Source organism: Blennius ocellaris, assembly GCF_963422515.1.
Source record: "Blennius ocellaris genome assembly, contig: SCAFFOLD_294, whole genome shotgun sequence".
In the NCBI taxonomy this organism is placed as follows: domain Eukaryota; kingdom Metazoa; phylum Chordata; class Actinopteri; order Blenniiformes; family Blenniidae; genus Blennius; species Blennius ocellaris.
The window spans coordinates 12,501-32,021 of NW_027662002.1; the positions used below are offsets into that span (position 1 = coordinate 12,501).

General features: G+C 54.3%; 2 protein-coding genes across 2 annotated transcripts in view; both read right to left on the bottom strand.

The window, feature by feature from the left end:
• Positions 1-6,026, bottom strand: part of med24 (mediator complex subunit 24) — a 16,731-nt gene extending 10,705 nt beyond the window's left edge. The window contains 8 exon segments of the mRNA XM_080521911.1: positions 1,785-1,935; positions 2,014-2,125; positions 3,294-3,517; positions 4,385-4,458; positions 4,545-4,583; positions 4,655-4,737; positions 4,826-4,956; positions 5,943-6,026. Of these exon segments, the coding sequence (XP_080378037.1) occupies positions 1,785-1,935; positions 2,014-2,125; positions 3,294-3,517; positions 4,385-4,458; positions 4,545-4,583; positions 4,655-4,737; positions 4,826-4,955 (813 nt within the window). The 5' untranslated portion in view covers position 4,956; positions 5,943-6,026.
• Positions 6,027-16,942: 10,916 nt separating this feature from the next.
• On the bottom strand, positions 16,943-18,262 carry LOC308148445 (ATP-sensitive inward rectifier potassium channel 12; the record flags this gene model as incomplete). Its single annotated transcript, XM_080521910.1, has 1 exon — positions 16,943-18,262. One exon carries the CDS (start codon positions 18,260-18,262, stop codon positions 16,943-16,945), a length of 1,320 nt encoding a protein of 439 aa, XP_080378036.1.
• Positions 18,263-19,521: the final 1,259 nt, after the last annotated feature.

The window sequence follows — 19,521 nt, forward strand, 5'->3', positions numbered from 1 at the left end:
CTTCATTCCAGAACCTTCGTCCTGAGACACCAACGTTCTGGAGTGAAGTTCTAAAATGCATTCCTCAGGTGACCCTGAATCCAGACCTTTGTATTCCTCGTCCATTTCCAGGACGGTCTGCTAAACAGCAAAGAGAAGAAAAGTACTGATTTCTGTTTAGTCCAAGATTTCAGACGTTCAGGACGTCGTGGCCGAAAGAACCAGAACGTGTCTTGTCCTTGAAACGTCAACATGCTGAATAAGAAGAAGTCAGTCCAATTCAGAGATCTGGACTCCAGTCTGGGTCTTTAGAGAACTCTGGAAACTTGAAGGTGTAAAGTCCTGAACTGATCCTGTATGATCATGTAATGTCGGTACTCAGGTTCTGTTTTCTGTTCCTTTGTGTTTCTGTTGCCTTTGGGGGGATTATTAGAGTTTGACTGTTGTGTGTTATAAAATGTTCCGTTAAAACCCAATAAATACACGTCGAGAAAAGAAACCATTTAAAAAAAGCATTAAATGGAGAATAAATAAAGTGGATGTTTCATTAAGGTCAAGGAAACTAAAGAAGTAAAATCTTTGGTTTCGTTGAAAATCCTGATGAGATCAAAGAGGTTCAAGATTGATTTCAGCAGGAACTTTGTTCCACTGAGGAACTAAAAGCTGCTTCACGTCGTTTCTTCTGACAGAAACACAGAGACGCTCTTCCTGAAGTCTGGAGCTTTAATGTTCTAGTTCAGACCACTGCAGGAACATTCAGTCTGCAGTTCTCTCTGTGCAGACGTTCTCCAGAAACACTGGAGAACGTCTGCACAGAGAGAACTGCAGGAACATTCAGCCTGCAGTTCTCTCTGTGCAGACGTTCTCCAGAAACACTGGAGAACGTCTGGACAGAGAGAACTGCAGGAACATTCAGTCTGCAGTTCTCTCTGTGCAGACGTTCTCCAGAAACACTGGAGAACGTCTGCACAGAGAGAACTGCAGGAACATTCAGCCTGCAGTTCTCTCTGTGCAGACGTTCTCCAGAAACACTGGAGAACGTCTGCACAGAGAGAACTGCAGGAACATTCAGCCTGCAGTTCTCTCTGTGCAGACGTTCTCCAGAAACACTGGAGAACGTCTGCACAGAGAGAACTGCAGGAACATTCAGTCTGCAGTTCTCTCTGTGCAGACGTTCTCCAGAAACACTGGAGAACGTCTGCACAGAGAGAACTGCAGGAACATTCAGTCTGCAGTTCTCTCTGTGCAGACGTTCTCCAGAAACACTGGAGAACGTCTGCACAGAGAGAACTGCAGGAACATTCAGTCTGCAGTTCTCTCTGTGCAGACGTTCTCCAGAAACACTGGAGAACGTCTGCACAGAGAGAACTGCAGGAACATTCAGTCTGCAGTTCTCTCTGTGCAGACGTTCTCCAGAAACACTGGAGAACGTCTGCACAGAGAGAACTGCAGGAACATTCAGCCTGCAGTTCTCTCTGTGCAGACGTTCTCCAGAAACACTGGAGAACGTCTGGACAGAGAGAACTGCAGGAACATTCAGTCTGCAGTTCTCTCTGTGCAGACGTTCTCCAGAAACACTGGAGAACGTCTGCACAGAGAGAACTGCAGGAACATTCAGCCTGCAGTTCTCTCTGTGCAGACGTTCTCCAGAAACACTGGAGGTGACGTTGGACCATAAATGTCCCGGAGGTGTGAACCTGGTGGAGCTCCAGAACCTCCACCAGGACCCAGCTCACAGGATTGCTAAAGGAAGTCTTCCAGGGTTCCTCCTCCATGTGACACGTTCTCCGTAGAACCCGGCTCACCTGCATCCTCTTGATCATCATCAGCTGCTCCACCAGCGGCTGCGTCTCGCCGGTCAGGTTCATGGTTCCTTCCAGCATGATGAAGGCGTGGACTGAGGGGAAGGAGGCGTGAGGCGGCGCCTCGCTCTGCTCCGACAGCATCAGAGGAACGCTGAGGACAGAACCCACAACCCAGAACCCAGTTAAAGCCGGCCGGAGCCACCACGAGCTTGTTCTGTGACCACGACACCTTTTCACCAGCGACACGCTCTCCTCCACCTTGGCCCGGAGCGTCTGGTTGGAGACGGCGCCCAGGCCCTCCGTCAGTTTGAGCACCGCCTGTTCCACGTTGTTCCAGGAGCCTGAGGGCCGAGAACGACGCCGTCAGAACGCCGCCGCCAGGACGAGGCCGTCAGGACGAGGCCGTCAGAACGCCGCCGCCAGAACGAGGCCGTCAGGACGACGCCGTCAGAACGACGCCGTCAGAACGCCGCCGCCAGGACGACGACGCCAGAACGACGCCGTCAGGACGAGGTCGTCAGGACGACACCGTCAGAATGACGCCGTCAGGACGAGGTCGTCAGGACGACGCCGTCAGAACGACGCCGTCAGGACGACGCCGTCAGGACGAGGTCGTCAGGACGACACCGCCAGGACGAGGTCGTCAGGACGACGCCGTCAGGACGAGGTCGTCAGGACGACGCCGTCAGAACGACGCCGTCAGAACGACGCCGTCAGGACGACGACGCCAGAACGACGCCGTCAGGACGAGGTCGTCAGGACGACACCGCCAGGACGAGGTCGTCAGGACGAGGCCGTCAGAATGACGCCGTCAGGACGAGGTCGTCAGGACGACACCGCCAGGACGAGGCCGTCAGGACGAGGCCGTCAGAATGACGCCGCCAGGACGAGGTCGTCAGGACGACGCCGTCAGGACGACGCCGTCAGAACGACGCCGTCAGAACGACGCCGTCAGGACGACGCCGTCAGAACGACGCCGTCAGGACGAGGTCGTCAGGACGACACCGCCAGGACGAGGTCGTCAGGACGAGGCCGTCAGAATGACGCCGTCAGGACGAGGTCGTCAGGACGACACCGCCAGGACGAGGCCGTCAGGACGAGGCCGTCAGAATGACGCCGCCAGGACGAGGTCGTCAGGACGACGCCGTCAGGACGACGCCGTCAGAACGACGCCGTCAGAACGACGCCGTCAGGACGACGCCGTCAGAACGACGCCGTCAGGACGAGGTCGTCAGGACGACGCCGTCAGGACGAGGTCGTCAGGACGACGCCGTCAGAACGACGCCGTCAGGACGAGGTCGTCAGAACGACGCCGTCAGGACGAGGTCGTCAGGACGACGCCGTCAGAACGACGCCGTCAGGACGCCGCCGCCAGAATCAATTCAACAAGTCCAAAGAGACATAACTAAAAGTGACACCTCCAGGTTAAAGTGTCATTAAGTCCCCCCCCCCCCCTACCTTGGTCCTCCAGGTTAAAGTATCATTAAAGCCAGAGTCCCCCCCCCCTACCTTGGTCCTCCAGGCGGGCGATGTGGACCAGCGCTCGGTTCTTGGGGCTGGTCATCAGGGAGTGCAGGCGGCCCTGGCAGGCCCTGAGGCTGGCCTCCGTGCCGCTGGACGGCCCCCCCTCCCTCAGCTTGTCGCAGTAGCAGGCGCAGCCCTGCAGCAGCCACACCACCACGCCCTGCAGCGCGCGGCACAGACCGATGCACTCCTCCGCCTTGCCGTGGCAGCTGGACCAGAGGACAGGCAGCACGTGAGGACACGTCAAAACATCCGTCCACCTTCTAAACCGCTTCATGCTGTGCGGGGGGGGGGGGCGGAGCCAATCCCAGCTGGCGGTGGCGAAGGCAGGGTCCAGTCTGGACACGTGTCCAGTCTGGACACCCGTCTCCAGTGTCTCCAGCCTGGACATGTCTCCAGTCTGGACACACGTCTCCAGTGTCTCCAGTCTGGACACCCGTCTCCAGTGTCTCCAGTCTGGACACGTCTCCAGTCTGGACACACGTCTCCAGTCTGGACACCCGTCTCCAGTGTCTCCAGCCTGGACACGTCTCCAGTCCATCACAGGACAGAGACACATTCACACTGAGGGGTAATTTAACGTCACCAATTAACCTCATGCATGTTTTCAGTCTGGGAGGGAACCGGAGGAAGAACCTCAAACCCCCCCAGAACCGGAGGAAGAACCTCAAACCCCCCCAGAACCGGAGGAAGAACCTCAAACCCCCCCAGAACCGGAGGAAGAACCTCAAACCCCCCCAGAACCGGAGGAAGAACCTCAAACCCCCCCAGAACCGGAGGAAGAACCTCAAACCCCCCCAGAACCGGAGGAAGAACCTCAAACCCCCCCAGAACCGGAGGAAGAACCTCAAACCTCCCCAGAACCGGAGGAAGAACCTCAAACCCCCCCAGAACCGGAGGAAGAACCTCAAACCCCCCCAGAACCGGAGGAAGAACCTCAAACTCCCCCAGAACCGGAGGAAGAACCTCAAACCCCCCCAGAACGTTCCGGCCAGCGTCTGGACGCCACAGTGCTGGAGAACGAGACTGTCCTGCCGGAGCCTCGTCCTACACAAGCGTGGATCCAGTGGACACACCTGAGACGATGGCAGAACATGTCCATGACGTCCAACAGAGACGTCACACACAGTTCCCGGGAAAAGTCATCAAACTAGAATGAGAAGAGGCAGAACTGTGACGGTCTTGCCATCGTCAACGACAAATTAGCAGTTTATTTGTCATCAACGGTTAAAATACCTTGCTGACGGCCGTGAGGACACTGGAGTAAGACACCATCTGGGAAGAGACAGGAAAGTCTTCAGGACGTCACAAAACAACGAGGGTTTGTGTCTCTGCTCCGGCCTCACCTGTGAACTGATGGCATATTTGAGGTAGGACAGGATGAGAGGGTTGGGCGAAGGGCCGATCATCGCCTGCTCCATGAGGGCCTCTGAAACAGCACGGGGGGGGGGGGGGGGGGGGGGTTAGAGCCACAGCCAGCCTGACATGAGGGAAAGAGTGTCAGAGCCAGAACCAGCCTGCGAGGTTGAGGTAGTCCCACGAGGCTCCCTTGGGGAAGTTCTTCTTGATGTTGATGGCCCACTGGTAGTCGCTCCAGCGCTCCTTCCAGGCCTGCAGGATGGCCTGCTTCAGGTTCACCACCTTCATCCTGCCGGCAGCCACCACACACCTCACATCAACACATATACTGGAATATAGAATATATACATTGAACTGCTGCCCTCAGGCCGGCGGTACCGGTCCATCAGGACCAGGACCAATAGACTAGACAGCTTCTTCCCTCAGGCCATCACCGCACTGAACACTGAACAACTACTACCTCAGACTGGGTGCAATATTCTATTTCTGTGCATGAACATGTACCTGGACTCAAACCACACACTCATTCAGCCAAGGAACCTGAAGGAGCAGGTTCTGTATGTCCAGGTAGTACAGCCTGCACTGCACGGGTTCTTTTACCTTCCTGCACTAATGTCCTCACGTCCTCAGTCACCAGGGTGTGTGAGAGCTGAACGTTCAGGTTATTCTGTACATCTGGTGTCTGCTGAGGGGAAGGTGATGCTGAATGTGAGAACGGCTGCCTGTGTTCCATCGTGGGTCTACTGTGTTCTACTGTGTTCCATCGTGGGTCTACTGTGTTCTACTGTGTCTACTGTGTTCCACCGTGTGTCTACTGTGTTCTACTGTGTTCCATCGTGGGTCTACTGTGTTCTACTGTGTTCCATCGTGGGTCTACTGTGTTCTACTGTGTTCCATCGTGTGTCTACTGTGTTCCATCGTGGGTCTACTGTGTTCTACTGTGTGTTCCATCGTGGGTCTACTGTGTTCTACTGTGTGTTCCATCGTGGGTCTACTGTGTTCTACTGTGTGTCTACTGGAGCTACACCGCACTGTCGTTGTACCATGTACAATGACAATAAAGCTTATTGAATTGAATATCACCATTCCGTCACTCTTTAAACGGGAATCTAATGTGCCTACGATACTCGTTAGCCTCCAGCTAGCTTTAGCCTCTGCCATTCATTAGCGTCTACATTAAACACGGTCTTTATTTGCCCCGCGCCGAATTCCTTTTACTCGTCAGAGAAGGGAGAAGTAACGAGTTACTCTGCGTTACAACAAACGTACTCTTACCTGCACTCTCGAGCGTATTTAATCGAAAAGTGTATTTGTTTACAGAGCCTCCAAGCTTCACAACGCAGAGGGCGTCATTCTGAGATGAACGACGTGCGCGCTGATTGGCTGACGTGGTGACGTGGCAGTATTCTGCCCGCTGGTTGGTTGAATTCCGCTCGCGCCCAGAGAAGCGTCGCGGCTGTGACGCAGGGTGTCGCTATTCACCAGGTTGTGAATCTGACCTGCAGCCTGCGTGTCGACAAAAACCCAGTTTAGGCAAATAGAAACTTTAACTTGAAGCCAAACGTGTGAAACTCCACGATAAACGCAGAATAATGATGAATTAAACAAGAAGTGGCCTCCAGTCAACCTGTTGTGTATCTGAGTTCAGTCTGAACAATGTGGAGGCATCTGATTGTTTTCTACTGAGCTGGAAGAAACTAACATAGGTCTGATTTAAGTATGTGGAATTCTTGAACATTTTCAAATTATTTTACAATTTTCCCTGTTTTATATTAATGTATGGACGCATGGTAGAGCACTTCTTTATTTTGAGGTTAAAAAGTAGCTGGTTCTGTTTCTTCTTTCCAAAACGCAGATCCATTGGTTTCAAACACTTCATTTAATTTGAGTGGTATATTGAATTACCTTTGTGGTTGTGTCTTCGTCGTGTATTGATTTGTATGTGTGTCTTTTACCAACTTTTTCCAAATTGAAATCTTTGGGGATGATTTATCATCTTCATCATCCAAGGAACCAATCGGTTAGATTGTTTTTTGACGTCAGCGGCGAACCGTTTCTGAATGAATCCCAAAAACCTGCAACAAACGTGTTTCCATTCAAAGTGGATGGGAGAGGAGGTCAAAGGAGATCAGCCTCGGTTGCCATGGAGACGCTCCATGCTCAGTGTTTCACACAGTGACGTCCCGACAGACTATTTCCATATCGATCGATACAAGCGAAGCTCTGCGCTCTACCGAGTGTAGCTCTATATAGAATCTCCTCCTGCCACCCCTCCTCCACGCTCCTTTCTTCTGGGGTTTCAAAGAGACACTGTTCTCACATGAAAACCAGCCAGGAAGCTCCTGTATCGCGTCTCCACAACAAAGACGTCCATTCTGTGTGACACCCGAGACAGAGCCAGCCGGGTCCGGGCCGGAGTCCTGGAGTCCTGGAGTCCTGGAGTCCTGGGACCGGAGGGAAGGGTTGTTCTGGTGGGACGTAGCCGGGGGTGGCTGGGGGGGGGGGGGGTACATTAGCAGAGCCGTGTCCCTCGGGGGACGGCGGAGGTATTGTAATGTCTCAGGATCCGTTCTCATGACTTCACTGATGGACAGACAGGCTCTGCTATTGAAACGTGTTATTACCTCTGGACTCTTCCACTAAACTGCTTCTTGCCTCTTCCTGAACATCCTCTGAGTTCTGCCTCTTCCTGAACGTCCTCTGAATTCTGCCTCTTCCTGAACGTCCTCTGAATTCTGCCTCTTCCTGAACGTCCTCTGAATTCAGCCTCTTCCTGAACGTCCTCTGAATTCTGCCTCTTCCTGAACGTCCTCTGAATTCAGCCTCTTCCTGAACGTCCTCTGAGTTCTGCCTCTTCCTGAACGTCCTCTGAGTTCTGCCTCTTCCTGAACGTCCTCTGAGTTCTGCCTCTTCCTGAACGTCCTCTGAGTTCTGCCTCTTCCTGAACGTCCTCTGAATTCAGCCTCTTCCTGAACGTCCTCTGAGTTCAGCCTCTTCCTGAACGTCCTCTGAGTTCTGCCTCTTCCTGAACGTCCTCTGAATTCTGCCTCTTCCTGAACGTCCTCTGAATTCAGCCTCTTCCTGAACATCCTCTGAGTTCTGCCTCTTCCTGAACGTCCTCTGAGTTCTGCCTCTTCCTGAACGTCCTCTGAATTCAGCCTCTTCCTGAACGTCCTCTGAATTCTGCCTCTTCCTGAACGTCCTCTGAGTTCTGCCTCTTCCTGAACGTCCTCTGAGTTCTGCCTCTTCCTGAACATCCTCTGAATTCTGCCTCTTCCTGAACGTCCTCTGAGTACTGCCTCTTCCTGAACGTCCTCTGAATTCAGCCTCTTCCTGAACGTCCTCTGAATTCTGCCTCTTCCTGAACGTCCTCTGAGTTCTGCCTCTTCCTGAACGTCCTCTGAGTTCTGCCTCTTCCTGAACGTCCTCTGAGTTCTGCCTCTTCCTGAACGTCCTCTGAGTTCTGCCTCTTCCTGAACGTCCTCTGAATTCTGCCTCTTCCTGAACGTCCTCTGAATTCTGCCTCTTCCTGAACGTCCTCTGAGTTCTGCCACTCAGCTGAACGCCTGCCTGTCTCACTCTCACAATCAAGGTTTGAGTCACATGACCTGTGGCCCTGGCGGCACCATGCTGGGCGACAAGCAGCCTCAAGCTGAATTCATCTCTTGTTTTACTGTCAGGGTGTGTTTCAGTGATGCATTCAGGTCTGATCAGGTGAATAAAGCATGAATGAGCTCATGAAAATCACAGAGGATCGTTTGTAAGGAAGTGATGGAAGCTAAACTCACAATTCATGATTGATGTTTAATCCCATGTTCCCTTCACAGCTTCTGTTCTTCCTCCGAGACGCTGCAGCGCCTCCAGGCTGGCCAGGCCATTACCGGGTTGAGAGGCAGGAAATGAGTGTCCTCTTCCTGTCCCCTCAGGCCCCATCTCGTCCCTCCATCTCGTCCCTCCCTCTCGTCCCTCCATCTCGTCCCTCCCTCTCGTCCCTCCATCTCGTCCCTCCACCTCATCCCTCCCTCTCGTCCCTCCCTCTCGTCCCTCCATCTCGTCCCTCCCTCTCGTCCCTCCCTCTCGTCCCTCCATCTCGTCCCTCCCTCTCGTCCCTCCATCTCGTCCCTCCCTCTCGTCCCTCCCTCTCGTCCCTCCCTCTCGTCCCTCCATCTCGTCCCTCCATCTCGTCCCTCCCTCTCGTCCCTCCCTCTCGTCCCTCCATCTCGTCCCTCCCTCTCGTCCCTCCATCTCGTCCCTCCATCTCGTCCCTCCCTCTCGTACCTCCATCTCGTCCCTCCCTCTCGTCCCTCCATCTCGTCCCTCCCTCTCGTCCCTCCATCTCGTCCCTCCCTCTCGTCCCTCCCTCTCGTCCCTCCATCTCGTCCCTCCATCTCGTCCCTCCATCTCGTCCCTCCCTCTCGTCCCTCCATCTCGTCCCTCCCTCTCGTCCCTCCCTCTCGTCCCTCCATCTCGTCCCTCCATCTCGTCCCTCCCTCTCGTCCCTCCCTCTCGTCCCTCCCTCTCGTCCCTCCATCTCGTCCCTCCATCTCGTCCCTCCCTCTCGTCCCTCCCTCTCGTCCCTCCATCTCGTCCCTCCCTCTCGTCCCTCCATCTCGTCCCTCCATCTCGTCCCTCCCTCTCGTACCTCCATCTCGTCCCTCCCTCTCGTCCCTCCATCTCGTCCCTCCATCTCGTCCCTCCATCTCGTCCCTCCCTCTCGTACCTCCATCTCGTCCCTCCCTCTCGTCCCTCCATGGACGACTGGAGGAACTTTACTGTGTCGCCATGTTTGATGCTTCATTCTGCTCCGCCCTGGGTGTAGCTGCTGCTCCGTCAGTTATGCTGCAGTTTGTTGTGGAGACACTGGGAGTGTCGGAGCCATTCTCTTTTGTTGTGCTTGTGTTTTACTCTTCACCACAAGGGGCAGTGTTGTTTCTGTTGTGTTTCCCTGCAGCTGCTGAAGATCAGGGAGTTCATTAGAGTGGAATGGTGGCGGGGAAACAGTTTGACCGAGAGCAGGGGAACAAGGAAACCTGGTCATTTCGGTTTTGTTATTTACCTTGATCGTTTTTTGTTACAATAAACGGGAACCTCACCCAAAGAGACAACCTGCAAACCTTCATTTTTATTTTTCTCTGGAGTCGAGTCAAGCTCCTTCTCAACCACCATTTCACGTGACTAGAAGGTTTTTGGTTTTTGGATCGTCACAACAGGGAGACGTAGAAACTCACATCCAGAGAATCAGAAACGGCTTCAGGAGTGACGGTGAGTCAGCGAAACGCCTGGACTGAAACCAAAACACTCGATCCATTCATACTGGTCCTGGTCCTGGTCCTGGTCCTGGTCCTGGTCCAGGTCCTGGTCCAGGTCCTGGCACAATCCCCGTCACCGTTAAACTGACATTCCTTCAGCAGCCCTACGAAGAAGCAACTCATACTTCAAACATTCTGCTGGAAGAAAAGAGAAGTGAGACAAGGAGTGGAGGAGTTGATGGTTTTCTACTGAAACACATAAGAAGCAGGATTAAAGATCAAACTAATGAGGAGGAAAGTCACTAAACCACACAACTGAAGGATTTGATGTAAAATGTCATAATTGCGCCATCATGGGCCACTTGAACTGAGCAGGGAATCGATTGGCTGGCGTTGATCTCCTTCACGCTCCGCTGCTCGTCTGATGTACGACACAGAACCGTTCTCCTCACATCACGGCTCTTCAGTCAGGAACCTGGGCTTCGGCCCCGGGGCCACGACGTCACAGGGCTTCGGCCCCGGGGCCACGACCTCACAGGACCAACTGCCACTTCCTCAGCAGAGCAGAGGTTTGACACCGAGGAGCTTAATTTAGCCGCTTCAACACACTTTCCCTCATCTCAGTGTCAGCGGCAGTTCAGGCTGCTGCATTAATTATGAGTCGTCTTCACGGCCCCCCGCCCCCCCGGCCCCCCCGCCCCCCGCCCCCCCGGCTCTGCTGGCCTAATGGCTTCCAGGAGATCCAGGAGGTGCGACGCTGTTCGTCCTCCGTCAGGGAGTCCAGGAGGTGCGACGCTGTTCGTCCTCCGTCAGGGAGTCCAGGAGGTGCGACGCTGTTCGTCCTCCGTCAGGGAGTCCAGGAGATGCGACGCTGTTCGTCCTCCGTCAGGGAGTCCAGGAGGTGCGACGCTGTTCGTCCTCCGTCAGGGAGTCCAGGAGGTGCGACGCTGTTCGTCCTCCGTCAGGGAGTCCAGGAGGTGCGACGCTGTTCGTCCTCCGTCAGGGAGTCCAGGAGGTGCGACGCTGTTCGTCCTCCGTCAGGGAGTCCAGGGCTCAGCTGGATCACAGGAGGACGGCCCCCCGGGAGCCTCCGTCACTCGGCTGTTACGTCACCCAGACTCCACGTCTCCACCACAGAACAACGTTCGGTGAAAAGCCAAACGTCTCAGCTGCTGTTGTTCTTTAGTTCTGATCCTCGTCTCAGTGTTTGTCCTGAGCATCGCTCCTCGGCCGCTCGTTCGCCCTCTTCTCTCTCTCCTGACGCTTCCGTGGCAACGGCCTCCGCCAGGCCGCCACCAGGGTTTCGTGCTACGAGCCTGAAGGCAGACTGATGAAGCAGCTTGTTGAGTTCAGACCAGGGCCCTGATGGGAGTTTGTGTTTTCACTTCATGTCAATAAGAGCCTGGCCGAGCCAGACCCTGACCCAGACCCAGACCTGACCCTGACCCTGACCCTGACCTGACCTGACCCTGACCCTGACCCTGACCCTGACCCTGACCCTGACCCTGACCCTGACCCTGACCCAGACCCAGACCCACATCACCGTCTCACTGGCAGGACCGTTATGTTGACGTGCTCTCAGTCATCCAAGACCCCTTGACGTCTAATCCTGGGACGCCTCGACAGCAGCTGGACATCAGAAGACACTCAGGTCTGGTCTCCAGGTCTGGTCTCCAGGTCTGGTCTTGAGGTCTGGTCTCCAGGTCTGATCCTCAGGTCTGGTCTTGAGGTCTGGTCTCCAGGTCCGGTCTCCAGGTCCGGTCTCCAGGTCTGGTCTCCAGGTCTGATCCCAGAGCGTCACGGTTCCTCTTCCTGAGCGACGCCCAGCCACACAAAGGCCTCGCTCTGCGTTACATCATCAAGCCTGGCCGGAGCCCCGGGGGGGACCTGAGCTCAGCACAACGGGGGCCGGTGGAGCCCCGGTTGGGACCTGAGCTCAGCACAACGGGGCCGGCATGTTAATCCGACACTCGTCAGCCCAACCTGCATTATTGATCCAGAACGGATCTGGAACAAAGCCCGCAGGCCTGCAGGGCCGGCAGTCAGGTGGAATCTGTCAGCGCCAGCCGGGGTCCAGTCGGAGGCTCCGGGAGTCCTGCTGCCCCCCCAAACCTTCAGTCTGCCAGCAAACACACAACCTGAACATGTAATGAAGAGATTTGATCAGCGTCTTCCTCTTCTGTTCCAGGTTTGCAGTGAGCCGGAACGTTTTCATGGAATCTAGAATGATCTATAATGTAAATCCACACAAGTCGTAAGAGGAAGGACTTGTGGAGTTTCAGGGTCGGCGGTTTGTTTCCACTCAAACTCGCCTCACAAATATTAAAGAGAGTTTGAGGTTTTCTGCAGCGTCTCAATAAATCCTCACACTTCAGCAGATCATCCATATCCATACGTCGTCCATATTTTAAGATTCCAAATGAAGATTCTAGATTTTCCAGTGAAAAAACACAATAAAAAAAATGACCTGTTCCAATTTTACATTTGGGAGAAAATCCAACCGACAGTTTACAGAAACTCGACAGAGACGATCTTTGTTCTGATGTATTTGTTGTTTTCTTTGCGTTTGTGCAGAAATTCCCTGAAGTAAACATCAGAACGTCTCCGTCAGCAGTGACGGTGTGACGCCGGAGGTTTTCCTCCATCAGAGTGTCGCTACGTCGGTTTCTGCTCCGCCTCCGGCCTGCTGCTTGTTTGTGTGTCGCGCTGATTAATGAATGAACCTTCTTGAATAATTGGCTGAAGGCCAGCGAGTCATGTGACCCTGGAGACGTTGTGAAGCAGCCTGGTCCAGTGATCGACTCCACCCACTGACGGAGAAAACAAACAACAACAACAACCTGTTTTTCACAATTAGTTTTTTAATTGAATAACTTAATGACTCTGAAGTTAAAATCAAAAGCCCAGAAGACAGTTTGCTGGACGTAGGAAGACTTCTACAGAGGTCGAAGGTTGTTTTGTTTTTCTCCAATTGATCCCTTTAAGAGAAATAACCTGTGAAACCATGAACAGAGAAAAACATGACATCATCGAAAACTAAGACAAGAAAGATATTTCGCCTCTTGATAGTGATTTCATACGCTGGTATAAACAGATGATTGCTGTATTCTATCAAAAAGAACTTTGTATAAAAATAAGCAGGTTTGTTCAGCCTGGCTGCTTCCGAGCATCATTTCATAACATCGCGATGCTTTTTACACTATAAACTCTTTATGTTCTGCTAAAACTTTAGTGTGCTTCTCCTTTAAGGGCTCAGGTGGGAAACATCGACGCTCAAACAGTCTGGAAGCAAATATTCAGTAGAAGTGAGAGAAACTCTCCACTTCAGTGTTTCTGCTGCGAGGAGGCGAGGAGGCGAGGAGGCGAGGAGGCGAGGAGGCGGAGGAGGCGAGGAGGCGAGGAAGCGAGGAAGCGAGGAAGCGGAGGAGGAACCTTCCCAGAAGGTAACGGCCGTCGTACGTGTTCAGGGCCGGTGAAAGAATTCTTCGCTTCGCCAGGAAAACAAAAAGAAGCCTCATTTTACGACCTTCTCCAAAAGCTACTGTTGACTAAGAACTGCTATCGACTCAAACTTCTACTAGTTCAGCGGCGGTGAGGAAAGTTCCAGTCATTGTGACCAACATTTCAACCGTTTCATGGTTTGATAGTGGAGTTTTCCACCGGTGCAGCGGTGAGGGGGTGAACTGGAGAGATCCTGACTCCAGGCATCAAACATCAAATATCCACCAGGAAAACGTGTAATACTTCAGTGTGTCAAACTGTGGAGTTTTAAACTTGTGGAAATATAAACAATATTTCATTTCCTCTGCAGATTTTTTAAATCTTTCTTGGTTAAAAGAATGTTCAAGCTAAACTGGAGACTTTAGCACTTTCAGAGAGATTCCCAGTGGCGAGCTAAAGTGTCTGTGGAGAAACGACCATGAACTGAGACGTGAAGTCGGAGCTTCAGTACTTTGGTTTCAAAACCCAGGAATCTCAATCTGTGAGTAAAAAAGCGCCTGGAGTCGATGTGATCCTCGTCCTGCCGCCATGTTTTCACCTGCTGTTGATCCAAGCAGCGGAACGTGTGTTTATTGTCCCGGGAACGTGAAGGAACGCCCAGAAGGAACCGTGGGACATGTTGTCGATGCTCCAGGCCTTGAAAACAGATCGTCCTTGTTTTCAATGTATGAAGTACAAACTTTTCTCTCCAGCTCTGAATCATTTTTCATTTACTTTGAAACACGGACGACTCGTCTGGAACAAAACGAAAAGTTCCTACAGGAACTCTTTGAAATTCATTTCTAACTTTATTAACCAGACAAGGTGTCGTCATCATGTGCTTGTTTAACATTTCACTTTAGTACTTTAGTACTTTTACTTCAGTACTCAGGATCACTTGTTTTTGGCCAATAACTTACAGTAACAAAAATATCTTGCATTCATTCAATACTTAAATAAATAGATTTGTACAATTTACTGAAAGTAACTCTTCAATTAGATTTCATTGTTTAATAAGAAAAAACAAAACAAATATGTTCATAAACTTTAAGGATTGACTGAATCGTTGAGATTCACCAATATTTGCTCACACGGAACCTGATTGGTTCCCGAGCTGCAGAAGGTTCTTGTGCATAGATTCATTTGAAATGTTTCCCTTCACTTCCATTTGGGCTCTACAAAAGTGAAGCTTCGCTTTAAAGTGCTTTCTTTGTCATTGAATGTAAACTGACCTTGGGATTGTGAACGTTTGGTCGTGACTCCATGCTGACTCAGCGTTTCTCTCCGTTCACTGGTCAGACTGAGTCTTCATGTTTCACTGCGACTGCGAGGAAGTCAAGAACAGTCTTCAGTTTGTTTTCTGTCCTCGCCGGTCCTGAATGCAGCACAGCCTCATCTGAACGTCCAGACCGGGTGCTTCTGCGGTTCTGCGGTTCTGCGGTTCTGCGGTTCTCGGCGCCATCGTGGCCTCTGAGCGCTGCAGTGCAGGAACCTTCAGTGTGTCCAGCCAATCAGAGCGAGAGAAGCTTTGTGACGCCATTCTTCAGGTTGTGGCCAGAAACAATGAGAGCAACTGTTTTTCAAAAGGTGTTTTTTTTTGTGAAACTGATTCTGCACACAAAACGTAGCTTCGCTCTGAAATGTATTTACATCTAAGACTTGATTATTAGGTTTTCTTACAATACTTTTCTTTATGTACTTTCAATAAACTCTCAACTCAAAGACCAGGTGGAAAAGATTCAAGTTTCTCTAAAGGAGGAAGGATTTCCTGTGTCCTGGTCCTTGGTAGTGGACGTCCCTCACCACAGTGTCTCCACCGTCCCACTACGTCCCAGTCCTTCTGGTAGTGGACGTCCCTCACCACAGTGTCTCCACCGTCCCACTACGTCCCAGTCCTTCTGGTAGTGGACGTCCCTCACCACAGTGTCTCAGCCGTCCCACTACGTCCCAGTCCTTCTGGTAGTGGACGTCCCTCACCACAGTGTCTCCACTGTCCCACTACGTCCCAGTCCTTCTGGTAGTGGACGTCCCTCACCACAGTGTCTCTGCCGTCCCACTATGTCCCAGTCCTTCTGGTAGTGGACGTCCCTCACCACAGTGTCTCCACTGTCCCACTACGTCCCAGTCCTTCTGGTAGTGGACGTCCCTCACCACAGTGTCTCCACCGTCCCACTATGTCCCAGTCCTTCTGGTAGTGGACGTCCCTCACCACAGTGTCTCCGCCGTCCCACTACGTCCCAGTCCTTCTGGTAGTGGACGTCCCTCACCACAGTGTCTCCACTGTCCCACTACGTCCCAGTCCTTCTGGTAGTGGACGTCCCTCACCACAGTGTCTCTGCCGTCCCACTACGTCCCAGTCCTTCTGGTAGTGGATGTCCCTCACCACAGTGTCTCCACTGTCCCACTATGTCCCAGTCCTTCTGGTAGTGGACGTCCCTCACCACAGTGTCTCCGCCGTCCCACTATGTCCCAGTCCTTCTGGTAGTGGACGTCCCTCACCACAGTGTCTCCGCTGTCCCACTACGTCCCAGTCCTTCTGGTAGTGGACGTCCCTCACCACAGTGTCTCCACCGTCCCACTACGTCCCAGTCCTTCTGGTAGTGGACGTCCCTCACCACAGTGTCTCAGCCGTCCCACTACGTCCCAGTCCTTCTGGTAGTGGACGTCCCTCACCACAGTGTCTCCACTGTCCCACTACGTCCCAGTCCTTCTGGTAGTGGACGTCCCTCACCACAGTGTCTCTGCCGTCCCACTACGTCCCAGTCCTTCTGGTAGTGGACGTCCCTCACCACAGTGTCTCAGCCGTCCCACTACGTCCCAGTCCTTCTGGTAGTGGACGTCCCTCACCACAGTGTCTCCGCCGTCCCACTACATCCCAGTCCTTCTGGTAGTGGACGTCCCTCACCACAGTGTCTCCGCCGTCCCACTACGTCCCAGTCCTTCTGGTAGTGGACGTCCCTCACCACAGTGTCTCCGCCGTCCCACTACGTCCCAGTCCTTCTGGTAGTGGACGTCCCTCACCACAGTGTCTCTGCTGTCCCACTACGTCCCAGTCCTTCTGGTAGTGGACGTCCCTCACCACAGTGTCTCCGCCGTCCCACTACGTCCAAGTCCTTCTGGTAGTGGACGTCCCTCACCACAGTGTCTCCGCCGTCCCACTACGTCCCAGTCCTTCTGGTAGTGGACGTCCCTCACCACAGTGTCTCCGCCGTCCCACTACGTCCCAGTCCTTCTGGTAGTGGACGTCCCTCACCACAGTGTCTCCGCCGTCCCACTACGTCCCAGTCCTTCTGGTAGTGGACGTCCCTCACCACAGTGTCTCCGCCGTCCCACTACGTCCCAGTCCTTCTGGTAGTGGACGTCCCTCACCACAGTGTCTCCGCCGTCCCACTACGTCCCAGTCCTTCCACTTCAGTCCCTGTTTGGTGTCCTATTCGTCTCACACTCTTCACAGTAGTCAGCTCTTCCTATGGCACTTTGCATTGCTCTGCATTTTTACCCTTTGATCAAGTGTTTGACCTTTGACCCCGGGCCAGAGGGCAGAGGTCATATTTCCGACTCTCTCCGGTAGGACCTCTGGTCCAGCGCCCTGCTGGCCTGTAAACGTTCAAATTCATGTCGGCTGTTCCGGTCTGGACTGAGGTTGGCCAGCGCCCTGCTGCCACCTCCTCCCACCTCCTCCTCCTCCTCCTCCTCCTCCTCCTCCTCGCGGTTCAGGAAGGCCAGCTCGTTCTCGTAGCAGAAGGAGTTGGAGCTGGGGACCAGGAACTTGTTCTCCACCATGTCCTTGGCACTGCAGCGGGGGGTGGACGGCACCTCGTAGGTCTTGTGGAAGTGAGAGTAGTCCACCTTGTAGAGGTTCTTCTCCTCGAACAGGACCGGCTCGAAGCGGTGGCCCCAGAGGATTTCCGAGGCCAAGAAGGAGCTGCGAGCCTGCGTGGTCATGGCCGTGGCCTCCACCATCCCCTCCAGGATGACCACCACCTCAAAGTCCGCCGTCTCCAGGTCCTGCTTGCCGATCCCGAAGAGTGGGCTCTCCTCGTCGATCTCGTGGAGGATGGTGATGGGCGACACCAGGAAGATCCTGTCCAAGCCTTTGTCGAAGCCCACGTCGATGTCGATCTGGTCCAGGGGGATGTACTCGCCCTCGTCGGTGATGCGAGGCTTGATGAGCTGCGCCCTGACGTGGGCTTCCACGATGTGGCTCTTGCGAAGGTTCCCCACCCTCCACATGAGGCACAGCTTCCCGTCCCGCATGGCGATGACGGCGTTGTGGCTGAACAGCAGCGTCTGCGCTCGCTTCTTGGGCCTCGCCATCTTGGCCATGATGGCCCCGATCATGAAGCAGTCGATGATGCAGCCCACGATGGACTGGAAGACCACCATGAAGACGGCCACGGGGCACTCCTCCGTCACGCAGCGGTAGCCGTAGCCGATGGTGGACTGGGTCTCGATGGAGAACAGGAAGGCGGCCACGAACCCGTTGACCTGCAGGACGCAGGGGGTGAAGTTGTCGTCGCCGGCCGGGTTGTCCAGATCGCCGTGCAGCAAGGCGATGACCCAGAAGGCCAGGCCGAAGGCCAGCCAGGACGCCACGAACACCAGGGTGAAGACCACCAGCATCCACCGCCAGCGGATGTCGACGCAGGTGGTGAAGATGTCGGCCATGTAGCGCTGCGACTTGTCGTCCATGTTGGCGAACTGGACGTTGCACTGGCCGTTCTTTTTGACGAAGCGGTTGCGGCACTTGCGGCGCGTGTGGATCTTGCCATTGCCGAAGCCGTTCATGCCATGCATGGTAGTGAGGCGGAGGCCCTCCTCCTCGGACGACACGATGCTGTAGCGGTTGATCCTGCCCACGCTCATGCTCCCGGCGCCGCCTGCAGCTGCGGGTCCGGTGGAGCGCCGGGCCGGTCGGTGGAGCGCCGGGCCGGTTCGGTGGAGCGCCGGGTCAGTCGGTGGAGCGCCGGGTCGGTCGGTGGAGTGCCGGGCCGGGTCGGTGGAGCGCCGGGCCGGTTCGGTGGAACGCCGGGCCGGTCGGTGGAGCGCCGGGCCGGTCGGTGGAGCGCCGGTTCGGTGGAGCGCCGGGTCGGTCGGTGGAGCGCCGGGTCGGTGGAGCGCCGGGTCGGTGGAGCGCCGGGTCGGTCGGTGGAGTGCTGGGTCGGTCGGTGCAGCGCCGGGTCGGTGGAGCGCCGGTTCGGTGGAGCGCCGGGCCGGTCGGTGGAGCGCCGGGTCGGTGGAGCGGCGGGTCGGTCGGTGGAGTGCTGGGTCGGTCGGTGCAGCGCCGGGTCGGTGGAGCGTCGGGTCGGTGGAGCGTCGGGCCGGGTCGGTGGAGCGCCGGGTCGGTGGAGCGCGGGGTCGGTCGGTGGAGCGCCGGGTCGGTCGGTGCAGCGCCGGGTCAGTGGAGCGCCGGGCCGGTCGGTGGAGCGCCGACCAGAGTCCCAATCAAGACTGGATCAGTGGATGAGCTGCATTGTGGTGAGTCACGGAGGAGCCTTCATCCAATCCCTGTGGAGACAGTAGTGGACAGAAGACAACATGGTGAACGTCTCTGGAAGACATGATCTGGAATCACACTGGAAAAGCTCCGAATCACCGATCGCAGTCGTCGCTCAGGACCGATTAGTGAATCGTGTTGGACCGAACCACAAACTAGTGTTAAGAAGTTGATTAATCACTTTAATAAGCTGAAATCTAACTTCACAACCAGCAATGTCTTCACCAGAGACATTTGGACCAGCAGACTTGGTTCCATGTCGCTCAGCATGTACCTGAACCATGCTATATGCTATATGCTACATGCTAAAGAGTGTGGAGCTTCACGGCAACGCGTTGCCTTCACATATCGTTTGTGTATGACTTGGGCTTCATGGCATTCAATAAGTATTGGTAGTATTACTGTGTCCGGCAGGTATCTAGAGGTTGGTACTTGTACTCTTCTGATTGTGATGCAAAGACATTTATTTCCTGCAGTGCAGTAAAGGAAGTGTCGTGGTGTCGGTGATCCCGGTACGTCTGGTGTCTTTCCCTCGCCGTCTCGCTTCAGACTGAACTGGAGCGTCCCGGTGTCTCTGCAGCGCCGGCCTCCTGCTTCCTCCTGAGTCACATGACCTTTCCTTGGCTTC